The 11,170-nt window shown below is 51.9% G+C and overlaps 1 protein-coding gene across 5 annotated transcripts; it reads right to left on the bottom strand.

Moving 5' to 3' along the window:
• Positions 1–623: 623 nt before the first annotated feature.
• On the bottom strand, positions 624–10,508 carry RSAD1 (radical S-adenosyl methionine domain containing 1). 5 transcript variants are annotated; one of them, XM_045164809.1, is made up of 10 exons: positions 9,984–10,507; positions 9,461–9,594; positions 9,151–9,355; positions 6,373–6,495; positions 6,123–6,186; positions 5,565–5,712; positions 5,298–5,352; positions 4,212–4,384; positions 3,941–4,101; positions 624–1,071 (listed from the first exon to the last, which is right to left on the bottom strand). In XM_045164809.1, exons 1-9 carry the CDS (start codon positions 10,116–10,118, stop codon positions 3,984–3,986), a joined length of 1,155 nt encoding a protein of 384 aa, XP_045020744.1. In that variant the 5' UTR covers positions 10,119–10,507; the 3' UTR covers positions 624–1,071; positions 3,941–3,983. The 5 variants fall into 5 exon arrangements, 4 of the variants coding, with proteins under 4 accessions (XP_045020744.1, XP_044795030.2, XP_006041223.2 ...); XM_044939095.2 differs by having other exon boundaries at positions 6,373–6,738; positions 9,984–10,503; XM_006041161.4 differs by having other exon boundaries at positions 4,281–4,384; positions 6,373–6,738; positions 9,984–10,494.
• Between the last annotated feature and the right edge of the window lie 662 nt (positions 10,509–11,170).

Here is an 11,170-nt window from a genome sequence, read left to right as displayed (position 1 = left end):
AGGCATCATAGTAACCATTAGAATGAGTTTTATGACAGGAGGTCCTGGTAAGGACCACGGAATTAATAAGCCACCACCAGCTGGGAGAGTTCAGGAGAGGTCAAAAAGAGACACCACATGTCCGACCACCTTCCAGAATCCTCCTCACTGGCATCCATCTTGGGTGAACAAGGCGTGCATTACCAGGAAGGACTCTGAGTCAGAATGAATGGCTAAAGACAACCCGGACACTAATCCCATCACCATAAACCCCGAGACTGCCAGCCACTGTGGCAGAGCAGTTCTCCTGGGTTCCCTCCTGCTCTCCGCCTGGGCGCTCTTTCCCAATAAAACCTCCTGCTTTGTCAGCACGTGTGTCTCCTCGGACAATTCATTTCTGAGTGTTAGACAGGAGCTCCGTTTCGGGCCCCGGAAGGGGTCCCCCTTCCTGCAACAGGAGATGGTGGATTACCCACTGGCTCTTACAATCTGTGTTGGGCAAGTTTCCTGGCCCTTCCCAGGCTCAACAGAGCAGGAATATATACTGGTAAATATTTTGAACAATAAAACAAGTTACCATGTAAGTTATTTCATCCTTGTCTTAGCACATTCAGGCCGCTAAAACAAAAATACCATAGCCTGGGTGGCTTAAAGAACAAACATTTATTTCTCACAGTTCTGAAGGCTGGGAAGTCCAAAATCAAGGTCCCAGGAGATTTGGTGAGGGCTTGATTCCTGGTACATAGCCATCTGTCTTCCCTCCATGTCATCGCATGGTGGAAGAGGCCAGGGAGCTCTCTTTCATAAGCACATTAATCCCTTTCATGAGGGCTCTATCCTCATGACCTAATTACCTCCCAAAGCGCCGCCCCTGAAGACCATGCCTCCAGGGATGAAGTTTCCGCACATGGATTTGGGAGGAAGACGAACATTCAGTTTACAGCAACCCCATTACTTAAAGTCCTTTCTTTGCAGGATGCAGTTCCTCTCCAGGAAGTGGATGGTCTCTCGAAGGCGGGACACGTGGGTTCCCCCGGAGGGAAAACACAGAAACTGAGGCCAAGCACCAAGGCAGAGATGGCAGCTTCAAGCCTGAGGCAGAGGGGCCAGAGAGAGGTCAGAATTTTGGCTAATTTAAGAGACAGGTCAATCAACCTGACCCATGGTCAGAATAAAACAATGTGACAGAAAGTTCTAAATGTCCAGAAGTGTTACACCAGGTCTGCTACCTTACTGCTTATATGACTTGAGTCAACTTAGATGGCCTCTTCGAATGTCCCCATATGTAAAACGCAAGTCAAAATAGCTGTCCGGCTTACTTTACTTGGTGTCAATGAGGGTGGGGGTAGGAATGGGGTGGGGGTGAGGGTTGGGGTGGCCCCACTGTCAGCCCTAAAACCGTCAGCACTCCAGGTGGGGAAGCTTTGGTCCTGCAAGCTGTAACCACACTCACACACACACAACACATTTCTCTAACTCCTCCCATCACCTCATCATCAGAGTAGTTTGTTCACCCTTCTTATTTGTATCTATATGCCTTTCAACAGGGCTTCCCTGGTGCCTCAGACGGTAAAGCGTCTGCCTGCAATGCAGGAGACCCGGGTTTGATCCCTGCATTGGGAAGATCCCCTGGAGAAGGCAATGGCAATCCAAGAGAAGCCTCCACATGCAGGAGGAGAACCCCTCTGATGAATGATCCTGAGAAGGCCTGGACACAGAGGGAAGGACCTCACTCCACTTGGCCATGTCTGGAATTAGCCTCATTTCCTTTATTTCACCAGATACCCATCCCTAAGAATGGAAGGCAGGACAGGATGGGGTTTCTCAACCTGGCCTGACCACTAGAGCCACGATTAAAAACTAGATTCCTGGGCTCCACCTTCTGGAGACTCTGATTCACCTTGTCGCGCGAGCGTATGTTCCTCGGTTCTTTGTCTCGTCACAACAAAGATTTGGAGTGACGGACATTAAAGCCCCCTCGGCGTGTCACCGCTCTCAGGTCTTGGATAGACCGTGTTATAGCTCTCAGGTCTTGAATGGACCATGTTACAGCTCTTAGACAAATCAGTGTTACAGCTCAGTGTTACGGCTCTATTTTATTTAGAAGATAGCAGGAAAATCCATCTTCGAGGTGTGAGGGCACACCAATCCAAAGACATGAGGAGAAGAGCGCCCCAGCGCGGGAGAGCGAGCTAGCTTTGGCTCCTCCTTTTATATGTTTTCCTCTCCCTGGGCCTGTCCTATGTAAATTGGGCCAGCCAGGAGTGTTGTTTGTTTTACCTGAGGTCCTCACTCCGGTTCTCGGACCTTTTGTTTTATTTTTGTGGGCTTTTCCCTTCCTTGTTTTTTAGTCACCGCCATTTTGGACTCCTTTTCCCTATTCTACCTACCTAACAACCTGGTGACAGGGAGGGGGGCGGGCTGAATCACAGAAGGTGAAGGACTCCCATTCAGCCCCTCTGCACAGACCTCATGAGGTGCCCCAGCAGGGAGGGCCCAGGCATCTCAGGTGGCACGAGCCCTGGCAGCAGGGAGAAACCTGAGTGGGCCCAGGTTATCTGATGGCACACCTGCACTGGCCCCGTGCTCACGTCTTGAATATCACGATCAGGGAAGGCTCAAGAAGAGGCTCCCAGGCAGAACGCACAGGTCACCGTACAAGCTATGCTGGGGTCAGAGGAGGTAGTAGGAAAAAGGCATTTCTCCTTTTCTGCTGTCAGTCCCTCAGAACCAAAGGCGCTGCAGGCTTCCCCGGCTCCTCTATACACATTCACTAATAGCCCTGGAGTTTCTCTCATTATATGTCTGTCAACATGGTGGTGAGTGCCTTGAGGGCTGGGTTAGGTCTTCCTCCGCTCTGCTCAGTGCTGGCACACAGTGCTTGCTGAATATTTCATGAATAAAGGAGAGGTGGTAACACTTACCATGTTACCACAGGTCAAAAAAAAACCCTGATACTCACACCCACTAGGCACAGGGGAAATGCATGTGCTCACCTCTGAGGGAGGGGGAAACCCCACCCTTAGTCACCCAGCTAGAGGCTGAGCTTTGCATGCCCTGATTTGCAAGGGTACTAAGTTACCTTTGGCAACAGGGAACCCTTTGACATGATAAGTTATTTGCCTCTTTACAGGAAATACCTTCCTCTCCACCAGCCTCCCCGACACTGCATAGAATTATTAGGTTAAGAGTATCTGCCCTTAAAAAATGGAGAAGGCAATGGCACCCACTCCAGTACTCTTGCCTGGAAAATCGCATGGACGGAGGAGCCTGGTGGGCTGCAGTCCATGGGGTCGCTAGGAGTCGGAGACGACTGAGCGACTTCACTTTCACTTTTCACTTTCATGCATTGGAGAAGGAAATGGCAACCCACTCCAGTGTTCTTGCCTGGAGAATCCCAGGGACAGAGGAGCCTGGTGGGCTGCCGTCTGTGGGGTCGCACAGAGTCGGACATGACTGAAGCGACCTAGCAGCAGCAGCCCTTAAAAAAAGAAAGGGGAAGCTTTTTTTTTATGGACGCATGCCAGTTAATGAATGTGGAGGGAATGATAGAGTCAGAAATTTACATTTTGCAGCTTCCAACCTAACCACTGATTTAGACAAGGATAATGGATAAAAGCTAAGATCACAGCCAAATGATGAGGTTCAGGAAGGAATCTCAGACCTACACTGATCCTCAAGCCCCCAAATCAGGATCCCACACTTCACCGAAGCCCAGACAAAGGAGAGGACCACAGTTAAGACAGGTTCCAGATAGGCTTATTAGGTTATTTACATAAAATCAGGTGACCGTTTCTGCAGGTAAAAGGCCAGGAGAATTACCAGGGGAGGAATTTCCCTTTCCCCCCATCTGCCTCACTGTAGCCATTCCCCTGGGGATGCCAGGGCTGGGCAGTGATCAGAACCAGGACAGCACCTGCCAGTGGCGATGTCTGCAGTCATCCCAGCCCCCAAAGCCTACCTGCAGAGTCCTGGCTACAGAACACGTGGCTCTCCTCCGGTGGCTATCCTCTGGGCACGGAAGAGGGGGTTCTCTGCTGCCAGGCCTCTTGGAGCCGAGATAGAAGGGACAGCAACAGAGAGTCCAGCACAGCCAGCCCCTCCCAGGAACACCGAAGACCCCTGGAACAAGAGGCCTGGCTGTGACTGCCCCTTCTTACTAGTTTCAATCCTCACCCTCTGCCATGCCAAGGCCCTGGTGCCAGAGGCCCTTCCTTGTCAATCTTTCTCACCTCTCTCTGGTCTGCAGATGTGTAGTCAGGGTTCCCTGGGACACCTTAACCACTGCCCCCACAACACACCTGTGATCCAGCAGCAACAAGCCCTGCTCCTGTAGCTCCTTCACCTCCTTGCTGGCTCCAAACAGGTCCCACAGGGTCAGCTGGGGCTCAAACTGCTGCCAGTGCTGGGAAAACAAGAAGGGGCAGAGGTGCAGGAACCACAAGGTGGGGAGCTGGCAGGGGCTTTTCTAGGCCACCTGCCTGGGGGTGTAGTGAGGGGTGGCTCCAGGCCAGCACAGAGATCTTAGAAACCGACTATCACGCACACCAGGACCAGGTCAATGGGTCAGCAGGGAGGTGGGCTCCTTCACTCCTATTCCATGTCCAAGCCAGATCCGGCTCCCAGCCAAGCCAGGTCTTCCTTTGCTCATTCCCCTCCCTGTTTTGGTCAGAGTATGGCCAACCCTAGTTGGAGATCTCACTGGAAAAGACCCTGATGATGGAAAAGGTTGAAGGCAAAAGATGAAGGGGGTGGCAGAGGATGAGATAGCAGAGGTGCTATCCAGAGGTTAGATAGCATCACCAACTCAATGGACAACATGAATTTGAGCAAACTCGAGGAGGTAGTGGAGGACAGAGGAGCCTGGCATGCTACAGTTCTTGGGGTTGGAAAGAGTCAGACGTGACTTAGCAACTCAACAAGAAGTCCAGGTTCTATGGCTCTGATTTCATCTAGAGCAGTTCTGGGCCTCACTGATCTTTATTGCACTTACTATCTGAGTTTTTAGCTCTGCTTAAAAAACATTTGAAAATTCTTAATCTAGCCTATTCCCTTAGATGGCTGAGAAAGTCAATATTCAGAGGTGAAAGGAGGTGTGTCTAAGCTGCAGCAGATGGGGACTAGAGCTCAGGTCTCTGCAGCCCTGGTCGAGGGTTCTCACCATCGCCTTCCTGCCCAGTGCTCCCGCCCATCAGGTCTCAGCTAGACCAAGGCCCTACCTCTAGCTGCCAGTGCCAGAGGAATGGGAGGGTGTGTGTGTGTGTATAGAAGACAGAGTGAGACAGAGTGATTCTTACCAGGTAAGATAGACCTCTTACCTGGTGAGTGATGCCCACGTCTGTGCGTAGCCCCATGGCCAAAACTTCCTCCAGCCTGAAAGAAAAACCAATAGGGGGTCTTGGAGAGAAGACTTATACTTCTCCCATTCGTCAGACTCTAGTTGGGATATGTGTATGGGGGATTTATGAGGATCACACAGCATGGGACAGGGTGGGGGAAGGGGCAAGGCAGGAAACAAAGATGTGTAGGTGGGTGGCTCTTTGGGGTACAGGAGAAGCCTGGGTGGAGAGCCCTCAAGTGCTCACAGCTCCAGCTCACTCAGGGGGATGCGCCTCCGGGTGCCATGACCAAACAGCATCACCTCCTTCATCCAGTTGTCAGGCTCTAGGGTCTGGATCCGAGCCTCTCGGGTGTGGCCCCCGGCCCCCTGGGGTATAAATCGCCCATGGGCCCCTGAAAACATAAACAGGTGAACAGCAGCCTACACTGTGTGCTTGCCAGATGCTAACTAAGTCAGTGGTTCTCAAAGCGCGGCCTCTTGACCAACAGCATTTTATATGCTAGAAATGTAAATCCTCAGGCCCTGTCCAATTCCAGAAATTCCAGAATTTGGTTGGGATTCAGTTGGGTTTTAACAAGCGGTCCAAGTAATTCTGATGCATGCTAAAGATCAAGAACCACAGTGCCAGGTACTATCCCACGCACCTCAAAACACATACTTAAGAGCTCTACAAAGTAGGTAATACTTTTGGCCACACTCTACATATGAGGAAACAGAGGGCCGGAGAGGTTAAGCGGCCCAAGAGCACACAGCCATGACACTGTTCTCCTGAGTCATCCCATCTGTGGTTCATGGGACTCACCGGGCCCAACGCCAAGGTACTGACCACACTGCCAGTAAGTCCAATTGTGGGTACTAAGCGCCCCCTGTCGGGAGGGAGGGAACAGTCAATGCAGAGAGAAGTAGGTGGGCCGATCCCTGTTCAGGTAAGAGGCACCTGGTTACAATGTCCCACCATCTCAGGCCTTGGAAGCACCCTTCTCCCCAAAGGGCCACAACTGCCCTGTCATGCCTTAGACCACCCAGGCCCCACCTTCAGCTTCAGGACTTACATTCCGGGCAAAGTTGGAGACCTCATACTGGCGAAAGCCAGCCTCCCGCAGGACTGCCCGTCCCTCCTGGTACATCTCAGCGGCCAGTTCGGGGTCCGGGGCAGGAAGGGTACCCTGCTGCACCTGGGTGAAGAGTGCGGTGCCCCGCTCCAGGGACAGCTGGTAGAGGGACACGTGGTCATCACAGCGGCGCAGCAGTTCCTGCAGCTGCCTGAGCCACGGCCCCACCTGCTGTGCCGGCAGCCCTAGCATCAGGTCCACAGAAACACGCCCTGGGAAGAGGTGCTGGGCCTCCGCCAGGGTCTGCAGAGCATCCCTGGCTGAGTGTGTCCTCCCCAGCAGCTGGAGCTCAGTGTCATCTAGAGACTGGAGAGAGAGGGTGGAGTATAAGCACGCAGGCCAGCTCAGAGGGAGACAGAAACACCTGGCTGGACTTACTGCAGACACAGATCCAGGGGAAAACACAGGACATGGCAGGGAGCCAGAAGGTGGATGGTCAAGCCAGTAGCAAGGGTACCATTCACGAAAGGGCTACCATGTGCAAAGCATTCTTAGGCAATATCTAATTTATGCCTAGAACCCTCCAACACTAGCTCCATTTTACAGATGACAAAACTGGAGTTCATTAAGGAGCTTGCCCAAGGTCAAACAATGGTGAAGACAGACCTGGAGATTAGGACTGTCTGACTCCAAAGCCAACAATCTTTTTTTGATTTTACTTTTTCTTTTGAAATTTTCAAACTTATAGAAAAGTTGCAATTAACATTTTTGCCACTTTTGCTTTGTCTCTCTCTAAATATGTGCTAAGTTGCTTCAGTTGTGTCCAAGTCTTTCCAACACTATGGACCATAGCCAGTCAGGCTCCTCTGTCCATCAGATTCCCCAGGCAAGAATACTGGAGTGGGCTGCCATACCCTCCTCCACAGGATCTTCCTGACCCAAGGATCAAACTCGTGTCTCTCACAGCTGCTGCACTGGCAGGCGAGTTCTCTTCCACTAGCACCACCTCGGGAGCCCCCTCTCTAAATATACACATTCATTATGATGATGTTGAATTTTTTGAGAGTAAGTTATAGACCATGCTGTCTAAAAGAACCATCTGAGATGATGTAAATGTTCTGTAACTGCACTGTCCAATACAGTAGATACTAACCACATGTAGTTGTTTATATTTTAGAAGTTAATTAAATTTAAATACTCCCATTCTAAGTGTTTCCTAGCATGAGGTCAGTGGCAACTATATTGGTCAGTAAAGATACAGAACATTTTAGTAGAATATGACAGCCATTGCCCACAGGCTAGTAGGTACTTGTAATATGGTTATCTAAACGTAAAAAACATTTCTTAAGGACATTCCCTTACACAACCACAATCTAATTACAGAGTTCAGGAAATGTAACATGGACACAATCCCGTTATCTAATACAGAGTCTTATTCAAAGTTGGCCAATTGTCCCTAAATGTCTGCTGCAGTAATTTCCTCTTCCCACCCCAATTCAGTATTCAGTCAGGGGTCACACGTTGCACGCAGCTGTCACTGGCTCTTTAGTCTCCTTTAGTTGAGATCCTCATCCTGCCTTTGTCATTTATGATACCGACATTTTTGAACAGTACAGGTCAGTTGTTTTAAAAAGTACCTGTTAGGGAATTCCCTGGCAGTCCAGCGGTTAGGACTCAGCGTCTTCACTGACAGGGGCTCAGGTTCAAAATCCCTGGTCAGAAAACTAAGACTCCCCAAACTACATATTGCGGCCAACCCCCCCCAAAATCTCTTAATTAGTCCTAGAGATCACCTGTACATCGTTGTGTTTATAGTCAGCAATACTGTACTGCACATTAAAAAGTTGTTAACAGGGTAGATCTATCTCATGTTATCTGTTCTTATCCATACGTATACAAAGTCTCTTAGGTGTCCTGATGTTTTCTCACAATTAGATTCAAGATATGTAAGTATTTGGAGGCCAGAATATCTCAGAAATGGTATGTCCCTTTCAATATATCCCATAATGACAAAGCCCTGACCCCAAACTCTTTGGTAAGTGGTACATGTACTTGAAATGGGTGTGTGTGGAGTGGGGGTGGGGATACCGGCTATAGAAATACCAAGGGTCAACCTGAGAGGAACACGTTTCTCTCCCCACTTAAAACCCTTCAGTGACTCCCTTGTCACCACTAGGTAAAACCGCAAGTTTCCTAGTATGGTGCTGAAGACTTTTGGGCCCCAGCTTGCAACTTTGTCCCCAGCCTCTCCAGTCACAAGGAATGGCTCAAAGGTCCCCCCAAACAGGAAAGCTCTTCCAAATCCTGTCTTTCCCCACCCCAACATCCTCCTCTGATGGACTCCTCTTCCATATTCAAACATCACCTTCTCCAGGAAAGTTTCCATGATTTTGTCAGACTGACACGCCCTTCAGGCCATACTCTTGAAAGCCTTTTGTAGACCCCATTCACAAGCAGACTTTATCATGCTGCAATGATCTGACAACCTGTCTGCCTCCTTCTGTGTCTCCAGTCAGGTAGTAAATCTTTCAAGCATCTACTGTGTGCCAGGAATTGTAGTGGCTGCTTGTAATACCATGATGAACAAAAAGGCATGCATGATCCCTGCCTATTAGGGCTTGTAGTCTAGCATAGAAACAGACAAGTAGGTGTCACCTCACACTTTTCCGTGCCTACAGGGCCCTCCCACACAGAAGGAGCTCCATAAATATTTGCCCTATGAATGAATGTGACTGGATGAGCTGGATGCCCCAGGATAAGGTGGGTGAGATGGGTTACCTGGAGGCCAATGGACAATCTGTTGACTCCTGCTGCCCCAAATGCTGCCAGCCTGGAGCCTGAGGCCGAAGTGGGGTTGGCCTCCAGCGTGACTTCGGAGTCTGCAGGCAGGTGAGCTGCCTGGGCCGCTACCTCCAGGACAGCTGCCACAGTATGGGGGCTGGCCAGACTGGGGGTACCCCCACCAAAGAACACAGATTCCACTCTAGGGAAAGAGAATGCAGATGAAAATGTGCGGGAGCCCTCCAGGATGCCTGCAACCTGTTCTGCTGCCCTATGTAATTCCCAAGACCCTGGCCCCAGTACCCACCGTCGCACTCCGCTGAGTCGCAGCAGCGTCTGAGCCTCGGTCACCAGGCAGCGCCTCAGAGCAGCCTCGTCCACACCACGGGGGATGTACTTGTTGAAGTTGCAGTAAGTACAGCGCTTCTCGCAGTAGGGCCACTGGGGGCAGGGGGCATGTGAACCGGATGAGAGGTGACCCTGGGCTGCCCCGGCCATTTCCAGGGTTCAGTCGCACACACCCCCATCCTGATTCCGAGGTCCGTCAACATCTAAGCCACGCATCTAAGCCACAACTCTCCAAGGGGATTAGTAAGCCAATTTCAGTAGGAGAAAACTGAGGTTCAGAAGGGAAATCACTTGTCAAGGTCAACGAGATTGTGAGCACCAGAGACTTCAGTTCTCCGGACCAAGATCTTTCCCCGCCAGGGAACAGGTCCCAGACCTCGTCTCGGGCCGGTGAAGGACCGCAGGTGGGCCCGCAGCGTGACAAGCGCTACGGGGGTTCGCGGTCCTCCGCTCCCGCGACTCCGCCTCCCCTCCCCACTCACGTGGACGTAAAGCGCGGCGCGCTGGCTCCCGGGCGCTGGACTCGGGGGTCCTCCCGTGTCCTCCGCGGGGCGGCGCCTCTGAGCCATCTTGGCGGCCTTCACCCAGCCGCGGGCCTGGGACCGCGGGAGGGCCATGGCGCCCGCTATGGTTGAGCGGCCCGTTGCGCGGGTCAGGACGCGAGGCCGAGACAAGCCCAGGGTAGGTCTTACGGTGCGCGCAGAGCCGGGCGGGGTCGGGGTGGGGGTGGGGGAGCGGCCGCCCCGGCGGAAGGACTGGGGCTGCGTGGCCGCGCCCTTTGCCGGAGCACCGCGCTAAGGGCTCGGGGACGTAGCGCCACCTGCTGGGCACCGATGCCCTCACCGCAGCCGCCCGGCCGTCCTTTCTCTGGAGGCTGGAGGTGTAGAGGGGCTGCTGCTGCTGCTAAGTCGCTTCAGTCGTGTCCGACTCTGTGCGACCCCTGAGATGGCAGCCTACCAGGCTCCCCTGTCCCTGGGATTCTCCTGGCAAGAATACTGGAGTGGGTTGCCATTTCCTTCTCCAGTGCATGAAAGTGAAAAGTGAAAGTGAAGTCGCTCAGTGGTGTCCGACTTGTAGAGGGGCAGCTCCCCAGTTTTTGGCACCACATCGGGAGCGAGTTCCTGGATCGAGCCAGGACCTCTTAGTTCGTTCAATAGGTTTCTTCACGTTTTATGTGCCTGGCTCAGAGTTTGGGCGCTGAGGACATCCAGATGCATAAGATTAGGGCGAAGTGCAGGTACAGGAGACAGGGGATACATAAACCAACAAGCGACAACAGGCAACCGATTTAATTCAGCACCTCCTGGACACCAGGCCTGTGTGCTTCGTGCTGTGAGGTTGGTCTGTTACCACTGTGCAATCAGTGGGGGAGGAGACGGCACTTGGACTGAATGCTGCAGATGCAGAAAATCCCTGCTTGGTCAAGAGCATAGGCTGTCACCTGGGTCGGGCCAATCCCAGGCATCTGCTGTGAGAAGAGTCAGAGATGGTGTATGTGGGACAGATAGGGTTCAGAAGAAGGGCTGGACAATCAGACACCCGAAGAACTGTCCCAGGAAGTGGAAAGATCATGGGCTTTGGAATCAGGCAGCTGAGTTCTAATTCCAGCTGTGTAAATTTGGGCAAGACACTGAACTTACAGTTTCATCCTTTGTGAAATGGGGATAAT

Source organism: Bubalus bubalis, chromosome 3, assembly GCF_019923935.1.
Source record: "Bubalus bubalis isolate 160015118507 breed Murrah chromosome 3, NDDB_SH_1, whole genome shotgun sequence".
NCBI classification, from domain to species: Eukaryota; Metazoa; Chordata; class Mammalia; order Artiodactyla; family Bovidae; genus Bubalus; species Bubalus bubalis.
This window is presented reverse-complemented; position numbering and strand designations above follow the sequence as displayed.